Here is a 27,207-nt window from a genome sequence, read left to right on the forward strand (position 1 = left end):
CCATCCTCTGCGCCTCCGGATATTAGGAACCATATCACACAATGGGTGTACACTTTTTGGGAGATTTGGGGTAATGTCGTCCTGTGTTTCCCTGAATATTCGGAGACATATCACAGGGCGGTTGTACACCCACTACTCTCTTGGAAGGAACATCATACTTTACCTACTGGAAATTAGGAGCAATATCACAGACTGGGTGTCAAGCCACTGTCATACTGGAAGTAATATCATGCTCTCCCCCACAAGTTATGAGGAACAATATCACAGGGGGGTGTGTACCTTCTCCGGTAGTGGGAGTAGTATCATCATCTCTTCCTTTAGATGACAGGAACAATATCACAGGCTGGGTGTACACCCCGTGTGTTTTTGGAAGCAATGTCATTCTCTCTTCTTCTAGGTTTTAGGATTCATATCACAGGCAGGATGTACACCCCTTGTTTTATTGGATGGAATCTCATCCTCTTTCAACCTGTATCTTTAGAACAATATCACATGGGGGCTGTCCATCCCTTCAATATTGTTAGTAATACCATCTTCTCCTTTCCTGGACATAAGAAATAATATCACTGGAGCGGTGTACACCCCTTGCAATGTTGGTAGTAATATCACCTCTCCCCTGTGGTTATTAAGGACAAAATCCCAGGGTGGCTGTACGGTTCCTACTTTATTGGGAGTAATGTCATCCATTCACCCCCTGGATAAGAGGAACCATATCACTGAAGAGGTGTCCACCCCCTTCGATATTGTCAGCCATGTCATCCTCTTCCTGCCTGGATATTAGGAACGATACCCCAGGGTTGCAGGCGGTGTATACCCCCTGCGATATCAAAACAAATCATGCTCTTTCCCGCTGGATATTAGGAACTACATCACAGGTGTGTGTGCCCCTTCTGGGATATCGGGAGTACTATCAGCCTCCACCCCTCTGCATATTAGGAACAATATACAGGGGACAGGGTGGTTACACCCCCTGCGACGTTGAGAGCAATATTCTTCTCTTTCCCCTGTACATTAGGAACCACATCACAGGGGTCTGTACACCTTCTGCGATATTGGGATTAATGTTATCCTCTCCCCCAACTGAATGTCAAAAACAATATCACAGAAGGATGTACACCCCCTACGATATTGCCACTGGTATCATCGTCTCCCTCCCAGGATATAGGGAACAATATCACAAGGGGGTGTACATCCCCTGCAATATTGGGAGTAATGTCTTCCTCTCCCCCGCTGACTATTACGAACAATGTCACAGAAGGAGTGTACAACCCCTGCTCTGTAGGGGGTGATATCCTCTCCATCCCTGGATATTAGGAACAATATCACTAGACAGTGTACACCTCCTGCAATATTGAGAATAATCCTCTCGTCCCCTGGATATCAGGAATCATATCACAGGGGTGGTGTACATCCACTGCGAAATCAAAAGAAATACCATCATCTGCACCTTTGGATGTTAGGGACAATATTATGGGGGAGGTCTACAACCCCTGCGATATTGGGAGTCATATCATTCTCTCTCACCCAGGATATAAGAAACAAGACGACCGAGGGGATATACAACCACTGTGACAGTTTCAATAATGTTATCCTCTACTCGATGGCTATTAGGAAAAACATCATAGAGGGGTGTACACTTTCTTCAATGTTGGGAGTAATATCATTCTCTCCCCGCCGGATATCAGAAACAAGTCTATTAATTATTAATATTAATAAATATAATAAAAATTAATAATAATAATCAATATTAATACTCATAATAAAGGTAGTAAAAATGAATACTGGTTAAAAATGTTAACAATTGGTATTAATAATTAATAGTAATATCACTATTAATAATAAAAGAATGATATCAGCAATTAATGTTGCTTAAGTCAATATTAAGAGATGTTGGTAATAAAATAATGATTAATATTACGAACTAATAATATTGTTAAGTGACATTAATATTCATAATTAATTTTAAGCGTGCATAATCATATATGTAAAATAATTATCCATAATTAATAATGGTATCCTACTAATAGTGTCATTGAAAATTATTAAAATTGATCATTGATGTTTAATAATTAATCAAATTATTACTCCTAATACCGCAAGGGGTGTACACCTAACTGTGATGTCATTCCTAATATCCAGTGACGGAGAGCATGATATTAGTTTTAATATCGCAGTAGGTGTACACTCAAGCTGTGACACCGATCCTAATATCCAGGCGGATAGAATATGACATGCCTCCCAACATAGCAATGAATGGACAGACACCTGGTGATACTGCTGCTAATATTCACGGAAGAAGCATATGATATCATTCCTAATATCACAGGGAGTGTACAGTTCTTCTGTGATATTGTTCCTAGTATCCAGAAGGGGAGAGGAGGATAATAATTCCAGTATCACAGGCTGTGTTCACCCGCCCTGTGATATTGTTATTAATATCCTGGAAGGGAGAGGATGATATGGCTCCCGATAGAGCAGGAGGTGTACAACCAGCCTGGGATATTGTTTCTAATATCCATGGAGGGGAGAGGCTGATATTACTCCCAATATGACAGGGGGTGAACATCCACCCTGTGATACTCTTCTTAATATCTCAAGGCCGAGAGGTTCATACTACTCCCAGTATTGAAGACACTGTACATCCCCGTGTGATACTCTTCCTGAAATCCGGAAGGGAAGAAGATGGAATTAATTCCCATATCACAGGAGTTGAACACACACTCTGTAATATCTTTCATAATTCGCAGGGGGGTGAGCCACCCCCCGCGAGGTGGGGACCAATAGCCACCCCCTCTCCCCCCCTTGGCTATTGGGAGCCACCTCGCAGGGGGGTGAGCCACCCCCCGCGAGGTGGGGACCAATAGCCACCCCCTCTCCCCCCCTTGGCTATTGGGAGCCACCTCGCAGGGGGGTGAGCCACCCCCCGCGAGGTGGGGACCAATAGCCACCCCCTCTCCCCCCCTTGGCTATTGGGAGCCACCTCGCAGGGGGGTGAGCCACCCCCCGCGAGGTGGGGACCAATAGCCACCCCCTCTCCCCCCCTTGGCTATTGGGAGCCACCTCGCAGGGGGGTGAGCCACCCCCCGCGAGGTGGGGACCAATAGCCACCCCCTCTCCCCCCCTTGGCTATTGGGAGCCACCTCGCAGGGGGGTGAGCCACCCCCCGCGAGGTGGGGACCAATAGCCACCCCCTCTCCCCCCCTTGGCTATTGGGAGCCACCTCGCAGGGGGGTGAGCCACCCCCCGCGAGGTGGGGACCAATAGCCACCCCCTCTCCCCCCCTTGGCTATTGGGAGCCACCTCGCAGGGGGGTGAGCCACCCCCCGCGAGGTGGGGACCAATAGCCACCCCCTCTCCCCCCCTTGGCTATTGGGAGCCACCTCGCAGGGGGGTGAGCCACCCCCCGCGAGGTGGGGACCAATAGCCACCCCCTCTCCCCCCCTTGGCTATTGGGAGCCACCTCGCAGGGGGGTGAGCCACCCCCCGCGAGGTGGGGACCAATAGCCACCCCCTCTCCCCCCCTTGGCTATTGGGAGCCACCTCGCAGGGGGGTGAGCCACCCCCCGCGAGGTGGGGACCAATAGCCACCCCCTCTCCCCCCCTTGGCTATTGGGAGCCACCTCGCAGGGGGGTGAGCCACCCCCCGCGAGGTGGGGACCAATAGCCACCCCCTCTCCCCCCCTTGGCTATTGGGAGCCACCTCGCAGGGGGGTGAGCCACCCCCCGCGAGGTGGGGACCAATAGCCACCCCCTCTCCCCCCCTTGGCTATTGGGAGCCACCTCGCAGGGGGGTGAGCCACCCCCCGCGAGGTGGGGACCAATAGCCACCCCCTCTCCCCCCCTTGGCTATTGGGAGCCACCTCGCAGGGGGGTGAGCCACCCCCCGCGAGGTGGGGACCAATAGCCACCCCCTCTCCCCCCCTTGGCTATTGGGAGCCACCTCGCAGGGGGGTGAGCCACCCCCCGCGAGGTGGGGACCAATAGCCACCCCCTCTCCCCCCCTTGGCTATTGGGAGCCACCTCGCAGGGGGGTGAGCCACCCCCCGCGAGGTGGGGACCAATAGCCACCCCCTCTCCCCCCCTTGGCTATTGGGAGCCACCTCGCAGGGGGGTGAGCCACCCCCCGCGAGGTGGGGACCAATAGCCACCCCCTCTCCCCCCTTGGCTATTGGGAGCCACCTCGCAGGGGGGTGAGCCACCCCCCGCGAGGTGGGGACCAATAGCCACCCCCTCTCCCCCCTTGGCTATTGGGAGCCACCTCGCAGGGGGGTGAGCCACCCCCCGCGAGGTGGGGACCAATAGCCACCCCCTCTCCCCCCTTGGCTATTGGGAGCCACCTCGCAGGGGGGTGAGCCACCCCCCGCGAGGTGGGGACCAATAGCCACCCCCTCTCCCCCCTTGGCTATTGGGAGCCACCTCGCAGGGGGGTGAGCCACCCCCCGCGAGGTGGGGACCAATAGCCACCCCCTCTCCCCCCCTTGGCTATTGGGAGCCACCTCGCAGGGGGGTGAGCCACCCCCCGCGAGGTGGGGACCAATAGCCACCCCCTCTCCCCCCCTTGGCTATTGGGAGCCACCTCGCAGGGGGGTGAGCCACCCCCCGCGAGGTGGGGACCAATAGCCACCCCCTCTCCCCCCCTTGGCTATTGGGAGCCACCTCGCAGGGGGGTGAGCCACCCCCCGCGAGGTGGGGACCAATAGCCACCCCCTCTCCCCCCCTTGGCTATTGGGAGCCACCTCGCAGGGGGGTGAGCCACCCCCCGCGAGGTGGGGACCAATAGCCACCCCCTCTCCCCCCCTTGGCTATTGGGAGCCACCTCGCAGGGGGGTGAGCCACCCCCCGCGAGGTGGGGACCAATAGCCACCCCCTCTCCCCCCCTTGGCTATTGGGAGCCACCTCGCAGGGGGGTGAGCCACCCCCCGCGAGGTGGGGACCAATAGCCACCCCCTCTCCCCCCCTTGGCTATTGGGAGCCACCTCGCAGGGGGGTGAGCCACCCCCCGCGAGGTGGGGACCAATAGCCACCCCCTCTCCCCCCCTTGGCTATTGGGAGCCACCTCGCAGGGGGGTGAGCCACCCCCCGCGAGGTGGGGACCAATAGCCACCCCCTCTCCCCCCCTTGGCTATTGGGAGCCACCTCGCAGGGGGGTGAGCCACCCCCCGCGAGGTGGGGACCAATAGCCACCCCCTCTCCCCCCCTTGGCTATTGGGAGCCACCTCGCAGGGGGGTGAGCCACCCCCCGCGAGGTGGGGACCAATAGCCACCCCCTCTCCCCCCCTTGGCTATTGGGAGCCACCTCGCAGGGGGGTGAGCCACCCCCCGCGAGGTGGGGACCAATAGCCACCCCCTCTCCCCCCCTTGGCTATTGGGAGCCACCTCGCAGGGGGGTGAGCCACCCCCCGCGAGGTGGGGACCAATAGCCACCCCCTCTCCCCCCCTTGGCTATTGGGAGCCACCTCGCAGGGGGGTGAGCCACCCCCCGCGAGGTGGGGACCAATAGCCACCCCCTCTCCCCCCCTTGGCTATTGGGAGCCACCTCGCAGGGGGGTGAGCCACCCCCCGCGAGGTGGGGACCAATAGCCACCCCCTCTCCCCCCCTTGGCTATTGGGAGCCACCTCGCAGGGGGGTGAGCCACCCCCCGCGAGGTGGGGACCAATAGCCACCCCCTCTCCCCCCCTTGGCTATTGGGAGCCACCTCGCAGGGGGGTGAGCCACCCCCCGCGAGGTGGGGACCAATAGCCACCCCCTCTCCCCCCCTTGGCTATTGGGAGCCACCTCGCAGGGGGGTGAGCCACCCCCCGCGAGGTGGGGACCAATAGCCACCCCCTCTCCCCCCCTTGGCTATTGGGAGCCACCTCGCAGGGGGGTGAGCCACCCCCCGCGAGGTGGGGACCAATAGCCACCCCCTCTCCCCCCCTTGGCTATTGGGAGCCACCTCGCAGGGGGGTGAGCCACCCCCCGCGAGGTGGGGACCAATAGCCACCCCCTCTCCCCCCCTTGGCTATTGGGAGCCACCTCGCAGGGGGGTGAGCCACCCCCCGCGAGGTGGGGACCAATAGCCACCCCCTCTCCCCCCCTTGGCTATTGGGAGCCACCTCGCAGGGGGGTGAGCCACCCCCCGCGAGGTGGGGACCAATAGCCACCCCCTCTCCCCCCCTTGGCTATTGGGAGCCACCTCGCAGGGGGGTGAGCCACCCCCCGCGAGGTGGGGACCAATAGCCACCCCCTCTCCCCCCCTTGGCTATTGGGAGCCACCTCGCAGGGGGGTGAGCCACCCCCCGCGAGGTGGGGACCAATAGCCACCCCCTCTCCCCCCCTTGGCTATTGGGAGCCACCTCGCAGGGGGGTGAGCCACCCCCCGCGAGGTGGGGACCAATAGCCACCCCCTCTCCCCCCCTTGGCTATTGGGAGCCACCTCGCAGGGGGGTGAGCCACCCCCCGCGAGGTGGGGACCAATAGCCACCCCCTCTCCCCCCCTTGGCTATTGGGAGCCACCTCGCAGGGGGGTGAGCCACCCCCCGCGAGGTGGGGACCAATAGCCACCCCCTCTCCCCCCCTTGGCTATTGGGAGCCACCTCGCAGGGGGGTGAGCCACCCCCCGCGAGGTGGGGACCAATAGCCACCCCCTCTCCCCCCCTTGGCTATTGGGAGCCACCTCGCAGGGGGGTGAGCCACCCCCCGCGAGGTGGGGACCAATAGCCACCCCCTCTCCCCCCCTTGGCTATTGGGAGCCACCTCGCAGGGGGGTGAGCCACCCCCCGCGAGGTGGGGACCAATAGCCACCCCCTCTCCCCCCCTTGGCTATTGGGAGCCACCTCGCAGGGGGGTGAGCCACCCCCCGCGAGGTGGGGACCAATAGCCACCCCCTCTCCCCCCCTTGGCTATTGGGAGCCACCTCGCAGGGGGGTGAGCCACCCCCCGCGAGGTGGGGACCAATAGCCACCCCCTCTCCCCCCCTTGGCTATTGGGAGCCACCTCGCAGGGGGGTGAGCCACCCCCCGCGAGGTGGGGACCAATAGCCACCCCCTCTCCCCCCCTTGGCTATTGGGAGCCACCTCGCAGGGGGGTGAGCCACCCCCCGCGAGGTGGGGACCAATAGCCACCCCCTCTCCCCCCCTTGGCTATTGGGAGCCACCTCGCAGGGGGGTGAGCCACCCCCCGCGAGGTGGGGACCAATAGCCACCCCCTCTCCCCCCCTTGGCTATTGGGAGCCACCTCGCAGGGGGGTGAGCCACCCCCCGCGAGGTGGGGACCAATAGCCACCCCCTCTCCCCCCCTTGGCTATTGGGAGCCACCTCGCAGGGGGGTGAGCCACCCCCCGCGAGGTGGGGACCAATAGCCACCCCCTCTCCCCCCCTTGGCTATTGGGAGCCACCTCGCAGGGGGGTGAGCCACCCCCCGCGAGGTGGGGACCAATAGCCACCCCCTCTCCCCCCCTTGGCTATTGGGAGCCACCTCGCAGGGGGGTGAGCCACCCCCCGCGAGGTGGGGACCAATAGCCACCCCCTCTCCCCCCCTTGGCTATTGGGAGCCACCTCGCAGGGGGGTGAGCCACCCCCCGCGAGGTGGGGACCAATAGCCACCCCCTCTCCCCCCCTTGGCTATTGGGAGCCACCTCGCAGGGGGGTGAGCCACCCCCCGCGAGGTGGGGACCAATAGCCACCCCCTCTCCCCCCCTTGGCTATTGGGAGCCACCTCGCAGGGGGGTGAGCCACCCCCCGCGAGGTGGGGACCAATAGCCACCCCCTCTCCCCCCCTTGGCTATTGGGAGCCACCTCGCAGGGGGGTGAGCCACCCCCCGCGAGGTGGGGACCAATAGCCACCCCCTCTCCCCCCCTTGGCTATTGGGAGCCACCTCGCAGGGGGGTGAGCCACCCCCCGCGAGGTGGGGACCAATAGCCACCCCCTCTCCCCCCCTTGGCTATTGGGAGCCACCTCGCAGGGGGGTGAGCCACCCCCCGCGAGGTGGGGACCAATAGCCACCCCCTCTCCCCCCCTTGGCTATTGGGAGCCACCTCGCAGGGGGGTGAGCCACCCCCCGCGAGGTGGGGACCAATAGCCACCCCCTCTCCCCCCCTTGGCTATTGGGAGCCACCTCGCAGGGGGGTGAGCCACCCCCCGCGAGGTGGGGACCAATAGCCACCCCCTCTCCCCCCCTTGGCTATTGGGAGCCACCTCGCAGGGGGGTGAGCCACCCCCCGCGAGGTGGGGACCAATAGCCACCCCCTCTCCCCCCCTTGGCTATTGGGAGCCACCTCGCAGGGGGGTGAGCCACCCCCCGCGAGGTGGGGACCAATAGCCACCCCCTCTCCCCCCCTTGGCTATTGGGAGCCACCTCGCAGGGGGGTGAGCCACCCCCCGCGAGGTGGGGACCAATAGCCACCCCCTCTCCCCCCCTTGGCTATTGGGAGCCACCTCGCAGGGGGGTGAGCCACCCCCCGCGAGGTGGGGACCAATAGCCACCCCCTCTCCCCCCCTTGGCTATTGGGAGCCACCTCGCAGGGGGGTGAGCCACCCCCCGCGAGGTGGGGACCAATAGCCACCCCCTCTCCCCCCCTTGGCTATTGGGAGCCACCTCGCAGGGGGGTGAGCCACCCCCCGCGAGGTGGGGACCAATAGCCACCCCCTCTCCCCCCCTTGGCTATTGGGAGCCACCTCGCAGGGGGGTGAGCCACCCCCCGCGAGGTGGGGACCAATAGCCACCCCCTCTCCCCCCCTTGGCTATTGGGAGCCACCTCGCAGGGGGGTGAGCCACCCCCCGCGAGGTGGGGACCAATAGCCACCCCCTCTCCCCCCCTTGGCTATTGGGAGCCACCTCGCAGGGGGGTGAGCCACCCCCCGCGAGGTGGGGACCAATAGCCACCCCCTCTCCCCCCCTTGGCTATTGGGAGCCACCTCGCAGGGGGGTGAGCCACCCCCCGCGAGGTGGGGACCAATAGCCACCCCCTCTCCCCCCCTTGGCTATTGGGAGCCACCTCGCAGGGGGGTGAGCCACCCCCCGCGAGGTGGGGACCAATAGCCACCCCCTCTCCCCCCCTTGGCTATTGGGAGCCACCTCGCAGGGGGGTGAGCCACCCCCCGCGAGGTGGGGACCAATAGCCACCCCCTCTCCCCCCCTTGGCTATTGGGAGCCACCTCGCAGGGGGGTGAGCCACCCCCCGCGAGGTGGGGACCAATAGCCACCCCCTCTCCCCCCCTTGGCTATTGGGAGCCACCTCGCAGGGGGGTGAGCCACCCCCCGCGAGGTGGGGACCAATAGCCACCCCCTCTCCCCCCCTTGGCTATTGGGAGCCACCTCGCAGGGGGGTGAGCCACCCCCCGCGAGGTGGGGACCAATAGCCACCCCCTCTCCCCCCCTTGGCTATTGGGAGCCACCTCGCAGGGGGGTGAGCCACCCCCCGCGAGGTGGGGACCAATAGCCACCCCCTCTCCCCCCCTTGGCTATTGGGAGCCACCTCGCAGGGGGGTGAGCCACCCCCCGCGAGGTGGGGACCAATAGCCACCCCCTCTCCCCCCCTTGGCTATTGGGAGCCACCTCGCAGGGGGGTGAGCCACCCCCCGCGAGGTGGGGACCAATAGCCACCCCCTCTCCCCCCCTTGGCTATTGGGAGCCACCTCGCAGGGGGGTGAGCCACCCCCCGCGAGGTGGGGACCAATAGCCACCCCCTCTCCCCCCCTTGGCTATTGGGAGCCACCTCGCAGGGGGGTGAGCCACCCCCCGCGAGGTGGGGACCAATAGCCACCCCCTCTCCCCCCCTTGGCTATTGGGAGCCACCTCGCAGGGGGGTGAGCCACCCCCCGCGAGGTGGGGACCAATAGCCACCCCCTCTCCCCCCCTTGGCTATTGGGAGCCACCTCGCAGGGGGGTGAGCCACCCCCCGCGAGGTGGGGACCAATAGCCACCCCCTCTCCCCCCCTTGGCTATTGGGAGCCACCTCGCAGGGGGGTGAGCCACCCCCCGCGAGGTGGGGACCAATAGCCACCCCCTCTCCCCCCCTTGGCTATTGGGAGCCACCTCGCAGGGGGGTGAGCCACCCCCCGCGAGGTGGGGACCAATAGCCACCCCCTCTCCCCCCCTTGGCTATTGGGAGCCACCTCGCAGGGGGGTGAGCCACCCCCCGCGAGGTGGGGACCAATAGCCACCCCCTCTCCCCCCCTTGGCTATTGGGAGCCACCTCGCAGGGGGGTGAGCCACCCCCCGCGAGGTGGGGACCAATAGCCACCCCCTCTCCCCCCCTTGGCTATTGGGAGCCACCTCGCAGGGGGGTGAGCCACCCCCCGCGAGGTGGGGACCAATAGCCACCCCCTCTCCCCCCCTTGGCTATTGGGAGCCACCTCGCAGGGGGGTGAGCCACCCCCCGCGAGGTGGGGACCAATAGCCACCCCCTCTCCCCCCCTTGGCTATTGGGAGCCACCTCGCAGGGGGGTGAGCCACCCCCCGCGAGGTGGGGACCAATAGCCACCCCCTCTCCCCCCCTTGGCTATTGGGAGCCACCTCGCAGGGGGGTGAGCCACCCCCCGCGAGGTGGGGACCAATAGCCACCCCCTCTCCCCCCCTTGGCTATTGGGAGCCACCTCGCAGGGGGGTGAGCCACCCCCCGCGAGGTGGGGACCAATAGCCACCCCCTCTCCCCCCCTTGGCTATTGGGAGCCACCTCGCAGGGGGGTGAGCCACCCCCCGCGAGGTGGGGACCAATAGCCACCCCCTCTCCCCCCCTTGGCTATTGGGAGCCACCTCGCAGGGGGGTGAGCCACCCCCCGCGAGGTGGGGACCAATAGCCACCCCCTCTCCCCCCCTTGGCTATTGGGAGCCACCTCGCAGGGGGGTGAGCCACCCCCCGCGAGGTGGGGACCAATAGCCACCCCCTCTCCCCCCCTTGGCTATTGGGAGCCACCTCGCAGGGGGGTGAGCCACCCCCCGCGAGGTGGGGACCAATAGCCACCCCCTCTCCCCCCCTTGGCTATTGGGAGCCACCTCGCAGGGGGGTGAGCCACCCCCCGCGAGGTGGGGACCAATAGCCACCCCCTCTCCCCCCCTTGGCTATTGGGAGCCACCTCGCAGGGGGGTGAGCCACCCCCCGCGAGGTGGGGACCAATAGCCACCCCCTCTCCCCCCCTTGGCTATTGGGAGCCACCTCGCAGGGGGGTGAGCCACCCCCCGCGAGGTGGGGACCAATAGCCACCCCCTCTCCCCCCCTTGGCTATTGGGAGCCACCTCGCAGGGGGGTGAGCCACCCCCCGCGAGGTGGGGACCAATAGCCACCCCCTCTCCCCCCCTTGGCTATTGGGAGCCACCTCGCAGGGGGGTGAGCCACCCCCCGCGAGGTGGGGACCAATAGCCACCCCCTCTCCCCCCCTTGGCTATTGGGAGCCACCTCGCAGGGGGGTGAGCCACCCCCCGCGAGGTGGGGACCAATAGCCACCCCCTCTCCCCCCCTTGGCTATTGGGAGCCACCTCGCAGGGGGGTGAGCCACCCCCCGCGAGGTGGGGACCAATAGCCACCCCCTCTCCCCCCCTTGGCTATTGGGAGCCACCTCGCAGGGGGGTGAGCCACCCCCCGCGAGGTGGGGACCAATAGCCACCCCCTCTCCCCCCCTTGGCTATTGGGAGCCACCTCGCAGGGGGGTGAGCCACCCCCCGCGAGGTGGGGACCAATAGCCACCCCCTCTCCCCCCCTTGGCTATTGGGAGCCACCTCGCAGGGGGGTGAGCCACCCCCCGCGAGGTGGGGACCAATAGCCACCCCCTCTCCCCCCCTTGGCTATTGGGAGCCACCTCGCAGGGGGGTGAGCCACCCCCCGCGAGGTGGGGACCAATAGCCACCCCCTCTCCCCCCCTTGGCTATTGGGAGCCACCTCGCAGGGGGGTGAGCCACCCCCCGCGAGGTGGGGACCAATAGCCACCCCCTCTCCCCCCCTTGGCTATTGGGAGCCACCTCGCAGGGGGGTGAGCCACCCCCCGCGAGGTGGGGACCAATAGCCACCCCCTCTCCCCCCCTTGGCTATTGGGAGCCACCTCGCAGGGGGGTGAGCCACCCCCCGCGAGGTGGGGACCAATAGCCACCCCCTCTCCCCCCCTTGGCTATTGGGAGCCACCTCGCAGGGGGGTGAGCCACCCCCCGCGAGGTGGGGACCAATAGCCACCCCCTCTCCCCCCCTTGGCTATTGGGAGCCACCTCGCAGGGGGGTGAGCCACCCCCCGCGAGGTGGGGACCAATAGCCACCCCCTCTCCCCCCCTTGGCTATTGGGAGCCACCTCGCAGGGGGGTGAGCCACCCCCCGCGAGGTGGGGACCAATAGCCACCCCCTCTCCCCCCCTTGGCTATTGGGAGCCACCTCGCAGGGGGGTGAGCCACCCCCCGCGAGGTGGGGACCAATAGCCACCCCCTCTCCCCCCCTTGGCTATTGGGAGCCACCTCGCAGGGGGGTGAGCCACCCCCCGCGAGGTGGGGACCAATAGCCACCCCCTCTCCCCCCCTTGGCTATTGGGAGCCACCTCGCAGGGGGGTGAGCCACCCCCCGCGAGGTGGGGACCAATAGCCACCCCCTCTCCCCCCCTTGGCTATTGGGAGCCACCTCGCAGGGGGGTGAGCCACCCCCCGCGAGGTGGGGACCAATAGCCACCCCCTCTCCCCCCCTTGGCTATTGGGAGCCACCTCGCAGGGGGGTGAGCCACCCCCCGCGAGGTGGGGACCAATAGCCACCCCCTCTCCCCCCCTTGGCTATTGGGAGCCACCTCGCAGGGGGGTGAGCCACCCCCCGCGAGGTGGGGACCAATAGCCACCCCCTCTCCCCCCCTTGGCTATTGGGAGCCACCTCGCAGGGGGGTGAGCCACCCCCCGCGAGGTGGGGACCAATAGCCACCCCCTCTCCCCCCCTTGGCTATTGGGAGCCACCTCGCAGGGGGGTGAGCCACCCCCCGCGAGGTGGGGACCAATAGCCACCCCCTCTCCCCCCCTTGGCTATTGGGAGCCACCTCGCAGGGGGGTGAGCCACCCCCCGCGAGGTGGGGACCAATAGCCACCCCCTCTCCCCCCCTTGGCTATTGGGAGCCACCTCGCAGGGGGGTGAGCCACCCCCCGCGAGGTGGGGACCAATAGCCACCCCCTCTTCCCCCCTTGGCTATTGGGAGCCATGGTGGACTCACAGCCTGGTTACCGTATTTTGAGTAGTATCGTCTGCCTCTCTGGAAATAATGAACTGTTTCACAGACAGGTGTACACCCTCAGTGTATTGCTCTTGGGGCAAGAATATAATTAATTAGTACTCATCAATGATCGATTTTAATATTTATCAGTAATACTATCAATTAATAATTTTTTATTAATTACAGATAATTGTTTTAAATAGATTATGATCTACTCTAAGAATTATTTTTAATATTAATGTCATTTATCAATATTATTATTTCTTAATATTAATTATTAATTTTTTGCCAACATCCCTTAGTATTGATTAGAGTTACATTAGTTGTTGATATCATCATTTTATTATTAGTTGTGTTAATATTATTAATTATTAATACTAATCGTTAACATTTTTCACCAGTATTCATAGTATCTTAGTTTTGATTTTCAATATCTGTGATTAATATTAATTTTTATATTTATTAATATTAGTTATTAATAATCTTGTTTCTGATATCCTGCCAGGAGAGGATATTACTCCCAGTGTCGCAGAAAGTGTACACCCCTCTATGATGTTATTCCTAGTAGCCAGGGGTAAAGCAGGACATTATTGAAACTACCACAGTGTGTGTACATGCCGTCGGTCATGTTCCTTCCATCCAGGGTGGGAGAGGTTGATATGACTCCCAATATCACCGTGGGCGTGGACCTGCACCGTGATATTTTCCCTAACATCTAAAGGTGGAGAGGGTGATGTTTCTTCCGATTTCGCTGGGGTTGTACACCACCCCTGTTCTATGTTTCCTACTATCCAGCTGGCGAGAGGATGATATCAGTCTCAATATTGCAGGAGGTGTACACTCCTTGGTGATATTGTTCCTAATATCCAGGGACGGAGAGGATGATATCACTCCCATTAAAGCAGGGGGTGTACACCTCTTCTGTGACATTGTTCCTAATAGCCAGCCAGGGAGAGGAAGATATTACCGCCAATATCGCAGGGGTGTACACCCCCTTATGATATTGTTCCTTACATCCTGGGAGAGAGACGATGATACTAGTGGCAATGTCGCAGGGGTTGTACACACCCACTGTGCTATTGTTCCGAATAACACGACATGACTCCCAATATCACAGGGGGGGAGGTACATCCTCCTGTGATATTGTTTCTTATATTCAGGGGAGAGGATGATATGACTCCCAATATCACAGGGGTTGTACACACCTCCTGCGATATTGTTCCTAATGTCCCGAAGGGGAGAGCATAATATTACTCTCAATATCTCAGGGGGTGTACACCTCCTTTGTAATATTTTTCTTAATATCCATGATAGGAGAGGATGATAGGACTCCCAGTATGGCAAGAAGTGTACAGCCGGCTGTGATATAGTTCCTTACATCCAGGTAGGGAGAGGATGATGTTACTGCCCATATCGTACAAAGTGTAAAACCCCTTCGATATTTTGCCTACAATCCTGAGGGGAGAGGATGATGTTACTCCCAATATCGAAGAAGGTGTACACCCCCCTGGGACCCTACGCCCAATATTCACGTTGGGAGACGATGACAATATGCCCAATATCGCAGGGGATGTACACCCACCCTAGGATATTGTTCCTATATCGAGAGTGGGAGAAGACGCTATTACTCCCAATAACGTAGGGGCTGTGGCTGTACACCCCTCCTGTGATATTGTTCTTTATATCCTAGGGAAGAGAGGATGATATTACACCCAATACCGCAGGGGGTGTACACCCACTCAGTGATGTTGTTCTTAATGTACTCCACCTCCCACCACGAGGGATATCGTTCCTAATATCCAGGGGAAGAGAGGATAACATTATGCCCAATATTGCTGGGGAGTATACACACCCTCTGTGATGTTGTTCCTAGTATCCAAAGGTAGAGACCATGATATTACTGGCCATATCGCAGGGGGTGTACACCCTTCTGTGATATCGTTTTTGACATTCAGTTGGGGGAGACGATCACATTAATCCCAATATCGCAGAAGGTGTACAGACCCCTGTGATGTGGTTCCTAATGTACAGGGGAAAGAGAAGAATATTACTCTCAATATCGCAGGTTGTGTATCCACCCTGTCCCCTGTATATTGTCCCTAATATGCAGAGGGGTGGAGGCTGACAGTACTCCCAATATCCCAGAAGGTGCACACACACCTGTGATATAGTTTCTAATATCCAGCGGGAAAGAGGCTGATTTTACTTTCGATATCGCACTGGGTGTACACCGCCCCCAACCCCGGGGTATCGTTCCTAATATCCAGGCGGGAAGAAGATGACATTGCTGACAATATCGAAGGGGGTGGACAACTCTTCTGTGATATGGTTCCTGATATCCAGGGGGTGAGTGGATGATGTGTACACCCCGCCTGTGATATGAATCCTAAAACCTAGAAGAAGAGAGAATGACATTGCTTCCAAAAACACACGGGGTGTACACCCACCCTGTGATATTGTTCCTGTCATCTAAAGGAAGAGATGATGATACTACTCCCACTACCGGAGAAGGTACACACCCCCCTGTGATATTGTTCCTCATAACTTGTAGGGGAGAGTGTGATATTACTTCCAATATGACAGTGGCTTGACACCCAGTCTGTGATATTGGTTCTGCACACCAACTCTGTGCCCCTCTTTTCCATGCGTTCTCTCCTCACTGTTGGAACCTCGGGGGAGGCTTTATCTCTGGTTACAGATGAAGAGACGAGGGGTCTGACAGGTTAAGCAAGTTTGTTACTGGAAAACGGTCCCGATCCAGACCCCAAGAGAGGTTTCTTGGATCTCACAGAAGAAAGAATTCGGGGCGAGTCCATCAAGTGAAAGCAACTTTATTAGGAAAGAAAAGGAATAAAAGAATGGCTACTCTGGCCGGGTGCAGCGGCTCACTCCTGTAATCCTAGAACTTTGGGATGCCGAGGCAGGTGGATCACCTGAGGTGAGAAGTTCGAGACCAGCCTGGTCCAACATGGCAAAACCCTGTCTCCACTAAAATACAAAACATTAACGGTGTGGTGGCAGGTGCCTGTAATCCCAGCTACTAGGAAGGCTGAGGCAGGAGAATCGCTTAACCCAGGAGGCGGAGGTTGTAGTGAGCCAAGATCATGCCATTGCATTCTAGTTCGGCCAACAGAGCAAGACTCCATCTCAAAAAAGAAAAAAAAAGAAAAAAAAAGAAAAAAAAGAATGGCTGCTCCATAGGCAGAGTGGCCCCAAAAGCTGCTGGTTGCCCATTTTCATGGTTATTTCTTGATCATACGCTAAACAAGGTTTGGACTATTCATGAGTGTTCCAGGAAAGGGGTGGGCAATTCCCAGAACTGAGAGTTTCTGCCCTCCCTTCCGAGACCATGTAGGGCAACCTCCAGATGTTGCCATGGCATCTGTAAACTGTTGTGGCGCTGGTGGGAGTGTCTTGTAGTAGTTAAGGCATTATAATTAGCACATAATGAGCTGTGAGGGCAATCAGAGGTCACTCTCGTTGCCATCTTGGGTTTGGGGCTTTGGCCAACTTCTTTACTGCAACCTGCTTTATCAGCAAGGTCTTTATGACCTGTATCTTATGGGGACCTCCTATCTCATCCTGTGACGAAGAATGCCTAGCCTCCTGGGAATGCGGCCCAGCAGGTCTCAGCCTCCCTTTTCCCAGCCCCCATTCAAGATGGAGTTGCTCTGGTTCACGTGCCTCTGACAAGTTGGCCTGGGTTGAGTGTTCCCTAGTGTGTGGTTGTTGGAGCTGTTCCTAGCAGTAACAGGTATTGTCAGTAGGAAACAGGCCTCTGTTAGCCCTGGGGCTGGCACTCTGCCCAAGTATGTCGGCCTCATTTTAGTGGTGACAAAACTGGGGCTCAGAGACATCAACTCCCTCATCTCGAACCCCCAGACTGTCAGTGGTGGGCTGGGGTTATGAATGTGGGGCTTGAAGACCCATCGTCTCCTCTGGTCCCCCAGTCTCTGCTGCCCAGGAGAAACAGGATCCCAGGATCCAGGCCCCTCATGGCACCAGCCAGGGTGGGTGGAGATGAGGAGGCACAGTTCCAAAGCCCCCCGGATTCTGAGGCAGGTCGGGGGCCGAGAGCAACCCGGACCTGCGGACCCCACCCCGAGAAGAATGGCTGCAGGTCCGGCCCAGCGGGCAGGAGGTCTGTGTCCTCAGTCAACGTGACGGCGCTTCCCGCTCCTCCAGCCAGCCAAGGCCGTGCCGTCTTCACGTTTCCAGTCATGCGGCCTCCTCTCCAATTCCCAAGCCCAACCCACAGAGACAGCGATCTGGGGTCAACGTGAGGTTTGTCAGCAGCTCTGACCCGCTGCTTCCCGCCAGCCCCGCGGCCCGTTCTGGAAAGCTCTCTGCTGTCCCCTGGTGGGGAGGCTCGGGGCAGGGCTCTGGTTGCAAGCATGGGGTCCCAGAACCTCCTGGCTCTGTCACCTCTGCTGGGTGGAACACCAACCCAGGACTGAAGCAGCAGATGGGTGCCTGATTCCTTATTATCAGAGCTCCGCCCACTGACAAGTCCCTCTCCGGGCCTCAGTTTCCTCTTCCATTAAACAAGGGGCTTGGGGGATACAAAGGAGAGGTAACAGCTTAGTGAGGATGGGAGGTTTCTTCTGGGGAGACGAATACATTTATGAAACTTGATGGCGTGAGTGGTTGCACAGGACTGTGAATGCACAAATGCCACATTATTTGCGTTGAAATAGTTAATTGCATGCGATGTGAACGTCACCTCATTTAAAGTGTTTAAAAGAGGGGCCTGGGAGAGTGCAGTGTATGCGAGAATCGCGTGGGACACCCACAGTCTCTAACCTCGGTTTCCTTGCCATAAACTGGCAGAGACCGTGTGAGCTGTGTTCCTGGGGCCCAGAGATTCTAAGAAGGAAAACCTGGGTTTCCAGGGACTGGGATGAGGGCTGGAGGCCGGAAGGGGAGGGGTATGTGGGGACGGCTGGGGGGCAGCCCAGATAAGGCTTTCAATACTGGGTACCAGCATCTACACAGGCGAAGATCCCCGCATCTCACTTCCCGCAGGGCTGACCAGTGGCCAGAGGTGGGACTGGCCAGGCCTGGCCCAACCAAGTCTGGGAGCAGAGGACACTGAGTGAGGGATCCCTGGGGCCACCCTCACTGGCCTGTGGCTCTCCTGACACCACAAGAGAGGTCCAGGAGCTGACCTTGGGTCCTAATGGGGGACATCTTCCTGGCTGCAGGCTGGCAGGGTGGTGTGGTGGTCAGTGTACTGGGCTCTGTGTCTCCGCCCCTACCTGCTGTGTGACGGTGGGCCAGACACCTAACCTCTCTGTGCCTCTATTTCTTCAATGGCGAACAGGGACACTAGCAGCCCCCACATCCAGGCACAGTGGCCTGAAGGTTAAAGGCAAGGGTGGCACGAGACCTACAGCAAGAACTCTGAGCAGGGAGAGCAAGGAGCTGCCCAGAGTTCCACCACCATCTCCCCCCTGGCCGCCGAGGAAACCGAGGCTCATGATGACCTGGCCCAGGTCTGTTGGACTCACAGTTGTTCTCATCCCCAAGATCAGAGGGCTGCCACCAGGGAAGGAGATGGCCCCCAGACACAGCCCAGGAAGCACACAGGGAAGGATGCCCTGGGGACTTCGGTATGTTATTGCAAAAAAAAAACCATTTATTGCTATTTGAACCCTGCTTTCATGCCTCCATTTCCCAGAAAATGAGCCACGGGAGACACCAGGAGAGGGAGGAGACCATCCTCCTTGCACAAAACCCACTCCCTCGGATGCTGTCCTCAGCGAGGGTGGCTGGGGGCCAACCAGGGGGCCCACCCGCAGAGTGGCAGAGGAGGCAGGTTGACCCTGTGGACGTTGAGCTCTGTGGCGAAGGTCCTGGCCTTCTGGTAGAAGAAGAGCGACTTCTCACGGTCCAGGAGGAAGTTGTGGGAGATGGCGGCCGGCCGCGTGTAGATCTTCAGCTGTGCCTTCTTGTTGCCCAGGTCCACGGCGGCTGCCAGTGCCAGCTGGTAGTACCCGGCTGCATCAAACAGGTCCTGAAGGGGACAGGTCATGCTCAGCAAGAGGGGGACTTGGAGCCCGTCTTCCCAGAGGCCGTTCCTGTCTCCAGGTCATTCCACATGTCCAGCCAATGCTGGCTCACCCCATGAACCCCGAAGCCTGTGACACTGCTGTGGTCTCAGCTGCAGGAGGTGGGGACGACACTGACACCCCGGAAGCCTTCCTGACTGCCCCTACGCCCCACTCACCCCAAGTGTCCTGCCCCAGTGCCACCCTCTCTGCAGGCAGTGGCTGCTTTCCCCATGGGCTGAGGTCAGGGCAGATCCTGCCTGCTCTGAGAGTTCCATGCAGGGCCCGTGGCTCCAAGCCACAGCAGGGGCACAGCGTTGAGTGACCCAGGCTCCCCTCTGGCCCCTGTCCATGCTGACCATTTCCAGGCCCTCCACGGGACAGGCCAGGTACAAAACCATCTCACAGGTGTTCTATCTGGCAATGTTCCCTGAAATATTGACGGAGTGTGACTCCCCAGACATCCACTCCCATTTTCAATGCATCTTTGGCTCAAACTCACCATCCCTGGGTTGGGATGCCGTCTCCCAGACCTCCTCCTTGACCCTCCCATCCCCCACCCGGCTTCTCCCCAGGCGCCTCCTCCACATGGGGTCACCCAAGGGACCTCTCTAAGACCCATGCCTAGCCTGTCCCTCTACCATCTCAAGATGACTCCCAGGGCCAAGGACAAAGTCCAAGATGCAGCAGTCCATTCCCCCACTGCCCCGCCCCACACACGGCGCAGGGGCGTGAGAAGGCCCCGAGTCACCGCCACTGCTCATCCAATGCCCCTCGGCCCAGCCGAACACTGGGCTCTGTGCTGGGTGCGTGGCTGAGCCTAACGTCCTTGCTCCCAGTCTGAGGGACCTGGGAGTGAACACTGACCACACAGGGTGGCCCGGGCTGTGGCAGAGGGAAGCCCAGGAGCCTGTGGGGGGCCCAGGAGGCCCCAGACTCAGCCAGGGGTGGAAGGCAAAGGCTTCCTGAAGGGGTGGGGACATCCCAACTAAACAGGAAGGAGCCAGCCAATGCATATGTCTCTGCGTGTGCCTGTGCATGTGTCTGTGCATATGTGGGTGCCTGTGTGTCTGTGCGTGTTTGTGTGCCTGTGTGTGCGTGTCCGTGTGTGTGCCTGTGTGCATGCCTGTGTGTGTGTGCGCGCCTGTGTGTGCGTGTGCCTGTGCCCGTGTGCATTTGCGTGTGCATTTCCATGTGCCTGTAGTGTGTGCAGCAGCTAGTGAGTGGCAGGCTGAGCCAGGACACACCTAATCCTCCCTATTCCAGGGCTCGCTCTCACGTGTAGACTAAAGGGGACCCCTTTTTAGAGGCAATTGGCAAAGATGCCCATTTACCCCTGCCTCTCTGCCAGCCTTCCAGGCCCCATGCAGCCCGGCTTTTTCTCCTACTCCTCTGGGCCCTGGGTCCAGAGCCTACTATACAAGGAGGAGGGTGTAGTCTTGGAAAGACAGCCGCCCTTGGGGAATTCCAAGTGGGCCTCCCTGTGGGAAGCTGGCCTGCGCTGACAGCATAGTCACGATGAGGCCCAGAGGGCTGTGCATAGGAAGGAGGTGAAGGAGGGCTGTGCATGGGAAGGAGGTGAAGGAGGCCTCTGCCCCTCAACCCCAACCGTGGACTTTGGCCTCTCAGGTACTACTTGGCCCTTTCCTTCCTCCTGGGCAAGCGGAGTGGGTGGCAGGCTTGACCAAAAGAGATAAAGGCCTCTTCTGGGAGGCCCGTCCCCCTGGGTCCCAGGCGAGCCCCTGAGCGGTGAGCAGCGTCCCTCTGGGTCTGACACTTGGCACCTCCCTGTCTGGCTGGGACTTGGGAGGCCACAGGGACCACTTCTGACCACCAAGTGTCGCCAGCACTGGGCGGGGGCCTCCCGGGCAGCCCCAGGCCTGCGGTGGGGGATACGGGGTGGGGTCTTAGGGCTGCCCCAGCTCCTCATGTTGTTCTAAGGCCCCCAAGATCTCGGCCCCAGGACTGGAGTGCCCTGGCCCCTCAGCCCATAAGGAGCACTGACGCGGTGCCGGTGCGATGCTGAGGAGGGGCGGTGCCTGCTGGGCAGAGGGGTGGAGACACCCCAGGTCTGAGTCTGACAGTCCCAGCTCTCCACCCCTGCAGGGCTGGGGGCAGAGGGAGCACAGCACCTCCCCTCGAGACAGACCCGACCCAGCAAGGCCTCAGCCTGGCTGGCTCAGGCCCCACCGCACCTGCCCCGAGCTGGGGTTTCCCTGTCTGTGAACCCAATGGTAAGACACTGGTCCCACCCCACCCTTCCTGGGTGATGTGAAGATTCAAGGTGTCTCGGGGCTCCAGGAGGGAGTTGCTCAGTGCAGGCTGGCACCCTGGGCAGGCTTCCTAGACGAGGCGCCAGGATTTGGGTTGGATCTTGCAACGTTGATTCAATGTGAGGATGATGCCGTCCTCCGAAATGTCCTTCTCCCGACCCTGTTTTCTTTGTTAAATGCAACTTGACACTTGACTGTCAAGAATCAGCTTTGGTGTCATCTCCTCCAGGAGGGCCCCCCGACTACAATCCTCCTTCTTTACCCAGAGGACACCATTGCCCACTCATGTGTCAGCCTCCCGGGCTGAGACAGTTCTTGAGGGTGGGGCCTGGCCAGCTTGGGAGCTGGGTTGTATCTGCTGACCTTGCCGGCTCCTCCAGCCACGTGCAGAGCTCCAGGGAGGCCACTGGGCCATTCCTAAGGAAGGCTGGAACCCAGGCCTCTGGGGTCTGGGTGGAGATCCCACTCCAAGGGGGCCAGGAACACCCCAAGCCCTGCCCCTCCCCACCCACCTTCAGGTCGTAGAAGATGATGTCACCGAGCACCAGGTACACCTTCACGTAGTAGAGGGTCTCCTCGTCGAACTCTAGCGGCGAGTTGCAGAGCTACAGGACCTTGAGGTAGAAGTGCTTTGCCAGCTTGCCATGACCCAGCTGATGGTGCAGGGCGGCCAGCCGGTGGTAGGCCATGCGCTCGTTCAGCTGGTCCCCTGGGGTGCAGGCCAAAGGGGCAGGTGTGAGGACGTGGCTCCCTGGGGCAGGGAGGGCACAGGCCCCTCAGGAGCAGGTATGCAGACCCCAGGCAGCACACCTGGCTTGCCTCCAGGCACCTGCGGTCACCTGGGCAGCTCTGGCCAGTCCCTTCTGGGTTCCCAGACTCACTTTCCCATCTGCAAAGCAGAATTAATAAGGCCTGCCCCTGTCTACTGTGAGGCTTTGGCAAAGTCGGACTTGGATGGCCCAGCTCTGTGCCTACACATAGCCACCTGCCTATGCTCACTGGTTTTAACCAGGGGAGCCCAAAAGCCATGCAGTCCAGGTGCTCCCAGGCACCCCAGCTCCAGGCAACCCACAGACATAACATCCGACTCCTCCTGGGTGTGTCACAATCAGAGCCCCCTACTTTGGGGAGTCAGCTGCACACCTACTGTGTACTGGGCCACAGGGCACAAGGCGCTGGGGCATGTGGCCTGCCTAGGGTTCCCTGTCTCTGGAGGGGGACAGATGACCCTGGCACAGCACCAGGGGATGCCCGGCCTTAAGGGGCAGACTGTTGGAAGGGGAACTGGGATTTTATCAGCCAGAGAGCTGTGTGGTTGATGAGGGTGGGAAGGGTACAAGAGAAAGGGAATATGCCACTCGGCCTGGCACATACAGGGACCAACGAGATGCCTGGCATGTCTGGAAGGCAGAGGGCACACTGGGCGGCCCTTGTGGTCAGCAGCGGGAACAGGCAGAGGAAACAGAGCTCAGTCAGGCAGGGAGCTCTGCGCTGCGTGAGAGACCTCGGGCAGTGCCCCACAGCCGGACGGGGAAGCCAGTTGGGTAGATCTGCCTGCCTGGACAGGAGACCAGGAAAATCCAGCAGCTGTTTCAGCTCCTGCCCTGCAGACCTGGAGGCTGGGCTCTGGCAAAGTGTGGGTCCTGGCAGGGTGGGGGCTCAGGGGACTTACCCAGAGTGATGCTGAGTGCTAGGGCCACGTAGGCAAACTCCAAGCACTCCTGGGGATTTTCCAGTGTGGCCAGCAGTGCCACCAGCTTGTTGCACAGCTGTAGCTGCAGCGCCGCCTTGCGGTTGCCCGTAGTCATTGCCAGGGCCAGGACCCGGTCCTACCACACAGGCAGGTGGCTCAGGTTTCCCGTAGCACCCACCTTGCCCAGCGCCCTCCTCAGAGCTCAAACATGTGCTTGGAGCTTCCCACACCCCAGCTACCCCTGCACCTCCACACAGCTCTGTGCTCTGGGATAACACACAGTTCAGACACCCAAGTTGGGGGCTGAAGAATCACCTGAGGCCCATCCAGCTACACCCGGCAGCCTCAGACCCGTCTCTCCCACCTGGGCACCGGGGGTCTGACTCAGGGGAGCCAGCACTCCTCTCTGCTCTAAAAACACCACATTTATCTGTGCCCAGGGCTGAGCCACACCGTGAGCTCAGAGGAAGGGAGAAGCCATCCCACTTCCGGGTGCATGCAGACCTGGGCCTCCCACTGACATGCTGTGTGTCCTCTGACATGTCCCTGTGCCTCTCTGAGCCTCAGTTTCCTCATCTGAAAGATGGGGACAGAACTTTCCGCTCATGGTTGCTTGAGATCATCAGGTACAAGGGTAGAGCCATTGTCACATCCAGGCCCCGAGCGTTTTTCCCGGGCAGGGGCACGGTCAATATCATGCCCGGTGAGACCACTTGGAAACTAGCATGTGCATGGGTGGCCCTGCCTCCAGGTGGGAGGCCTCTGCCCTGCCACACCTGTGCCTCAGCCCTCCAGGTGCCCCCCTGAGGCCCACCCACATCAGCCCACAGGCCAGCTCACCCACATCAGCCCACAGGCCAGCTCACCCGGTAGAAGGACACAGCTTTCTCCCGCTCCCAGGCCCCACTGACGAAGATGTCTCCAGCTGCCTCAAACAGCTCCAGCCCCAGGTTGGGGTCGCCTGTGTACAGGAACACATTCTGTGCCACCTGAAAGGAGACAGAAGTTCCCTCAAGACCCACACCTGGTGAGGTAGCCACGCCCACCTTTTCCAGCCTCCTTCCTCTCACACACTACAGGTACACCTGAGCATTTTTCAGACCCTGTGCATTAGGGCTGCCCCCACCACTGGCATGAGGACAATGAACTGATGCACCTGAGTGCCAGGAGATGACTGAGCAGCTGCAGCCCAGGAGCCCGACACCTGTGAATCCTACCACCAGGGCTAGCCGTAGCCCACTCCCCCTGCACTCAAACCAGTCTCCGTGGCCCCCAGATTGCTGGGAGCCCATCCCCTGGCTCCTTTCTGCGTTGCCACATCCCTGCCACATCAACAGTGTTTGTGGGTGGGCCTGGTCCCCTCTTGGCCATGAGCTCTTGATCCCTCTCCTCAGCTCAAGGAGGTATACAGCAGGTGCTCAGTAATGAAAGCTTCACCAGGCTTGTGGGCTTCACAATTTGTTCCAGATCACACTGTGTTTGGGAAAGCCTCTGAAAACAGCCACTATGATAGATTCATTTTGTAAGGAAATGTGCCACCTGGTGCTTGGAGCAAGTTCTTCTGTGTGTTAACTGAGTGGTCACATTATTTGAGCATGTGCTGTATTTGAGCAGGTGCTGGGCACTGTGAGGGGCCGCGCCTCTGCCCTCAGGGAGAAGATGCTGGCCACTGGGGGAGGATATGAGGGAACCAGTTGGAGGGAGGAAAAAGGCACACAACAGGTGCTCAGCAGTGGCTTAGGAATGAGTGGATGGATGGATGAATGGATGAGGAGATGTAGACACATGGATGGATGGATGAGTGTGTAGATAGATTAATGCTGGGATGGATGGATGGATGGATGGATGGATGGATGGATGGATGGATGGACGGATGGACGGGTGGGTGGATGGATGGGTGGATGGGTGGATGGATGGATGGATGGATGGATGGATGGATGGATGGATGGATGGGTGGAATGATGTGTGTATGTCTGTATGTATGTATGGGTGGGTAGATAATGTATGGATGGGTGGAGGGTAGATGATGTATGTGCATATGGATGGATAGATGGTGGATAGATGAATGTATGGATAAACAAACTGACAGATAGATGAATGGAGGGATGGATTAATAGGTAGATTGGTGGGTGGATGGATGAATGATGGATGGATGGACGAACAGTGAATGGATGGATGGGAGAAAGGATGGATGATGGAAGGATGGATGGATGGATGAATGGATGATGGATGGATGGAAGGATGAACAGGTGGATGGATGGATGATGGAAGCATGGATGGATGATGGAAGCATGGATGGATGATGGATGGATGGATGAATGGATAAAAGGATATGTGGATGGATGATGGATGGATGGAAGGATAAACAGGTGAATGGATGGATGATGGAAGGATGAACAGACAGATGGATGGAACAACAGGTGAATGGATGGATAGACGGGTGAATGGATGGATAAAAGGATGGGTGAATGATGGATGGATGAATGGACAGATGGATGGACAGATGGATGGATGAATGGACAGATGGATGGATGATGGATGGATGGATGGATGGATGGATGGATGATGGATGGATGAACAGATGAATGGATGGATGATGGAAGGATGGATGGATGAATGGATAAATGGATAGATGGATGAATGATGGATGGATGAACAAGAGGTGAGTGGATGGTTGATGGAAGGATGGATGGATGACAGATGGATATATGGATGAATGGATAAATGGATGAATGGATAAATGGATGAATGGATAAATGGATGAATGGATGAATGATGGATGAATGGTGGATGGATGAATGGTAGATGGATGGAAGGATGAACAGGTGGATGGATGGAAGGAGGAACAGGTGAATGGATGGTTGATGGAAGGATGAATGGACGGATGGATGGATGAACAGGTGAATGGATGGATAGACAGGTGAATGGATGGATGATAAATGGATGGATGATAAAAGGATGGATGATAAAAGGATGGATGGATGAATGGACAGATGGATGGATGATGGCTGGATGGATGATGGATGGGTGGATAAATGGATGGATGGATGGATGATGGATAGATGGAAGGATGAACAGATGAATAGATGGATGATGGAAGGATAGATGATGGAAAGATGGGTGGATGATGGAAGGATGGATGGATGGATGAATGGATAAATGGATGGATGGAAGGATGAACAGGAGGTGAGTGGATGGATGATGGAAGGATAGATGGATGATAGATGGATGGATGGATATATGGATGAATGGATAAATGGATGGATGGATGGATGAATGATGGATGGATGGAAGGATGAACAGGTGAATGGATGGATGATGGAAGGATGGATGGATGAATGGACGAACAGGTGGATGGATGGTGGCTGAATGAATGGATGATAAAAGAATGGATGAATGATGGATGGACGAATGGATGGATGGATGGATGGACGATAGATGGATGAATGGAAGGATGAACAGGTGAATGGAAGGATGAACAGGTGAATGGATGTATGATAGAAGGATGGATGGATGGATGGAAGGATGAGCAGGTGAGTGGATGAATGATGGAAGGATGGATGGATGATGGATAGATGGAAGAATGAACAGGTGAATGGATGACGGAATGATGGAAGAATGGACGGAGAGATGGATGAACAGGTGAATGGATGGATGGATGATAAAAGGATGGATGATGAATGAATGGATGGATGGATGGACAGCTGAATGAAAGCATCATGGATGGATGGAAGATGGTTGGATGGATAATGGAAAGACGGATGGAAGGATGGATGGAAGGATGGACGAACAGGTGAATGGATGGACGAAGAGGTGAACAGAAGCATGATGGATGGATGGATGGATAGAAGGATGAACAGTTGGATGGATGATGGAAAGATAGATGGAAGGATGGATGGATGGACGAACAGGTGAATGGATGGATGGACAGGTGAATGGATGGATGATAAAAGGATGGATGGATGATAGATGGATGGATGGACGGAGGGATGGATGGATGGACGGAGGGATGGATGATGGATTGATGGATGGATGCGTGGAAAG

General features: G+C 58.9%; 1 protein-coding gene across 2 annotated transcripts in view; it reads right to left on the reverse strand.

Annotated features, from left to right (window-relative positions):
- Positions 1-18,762: 18,762 nt before the first annotated feature.
- LOC144339523 (SH3 domain and tetratricopeptide repeat-containing protein 1-like) overlaps positions 18,763-27,207 on the reverse strand; it is a 56,259-nt gene continuing 47,814 nt past the window's right edge. The window contains exons 4-7 of one of the 2 annotated variants that reach the window (XM_077994201.1): positions 24,030-24,152; positions 23,143-23,299; positions 21,983-22,179; positions 18,763-19,163 (exon numbers count right to left, since the gene is read on the reverse strand). In XM_077994201.1, the coding sequence (XP_077850327.1) occupies positions 22,076-22,179; positions 23,143-23,278 (240 nt within the window). In that variant the 5' untranslated portion in view covers positions 23,279-23,299; positions 24,030-24,152 and the 3' untranslated portion in view covers positions 18,763-19,163; positions 21,983-22,075. The remainder of the gene's footprint in view (positions 19,164-21,982; positions 22,180-23,142; positions 23,300-24,029; positions 24,153-27,207) is intronic. The other variant, XM_077994200.1, reaches the window with a different exon arrangement.

Source organism: Macaca mulatta, chromosome 2 (genome assembly GCF_049350105.2).
Source record: "Macaca mulatta isolate MMU2019108-1 chromosome 2, T2T-MMU8v2.0, whole genome shotgun sequence".
Lineage (NCBI taxonomy): Eukaryota > Metazoa > Chordata > Mammalia > Primates > Cercopithecidae > Macaca > Macaca mulatta.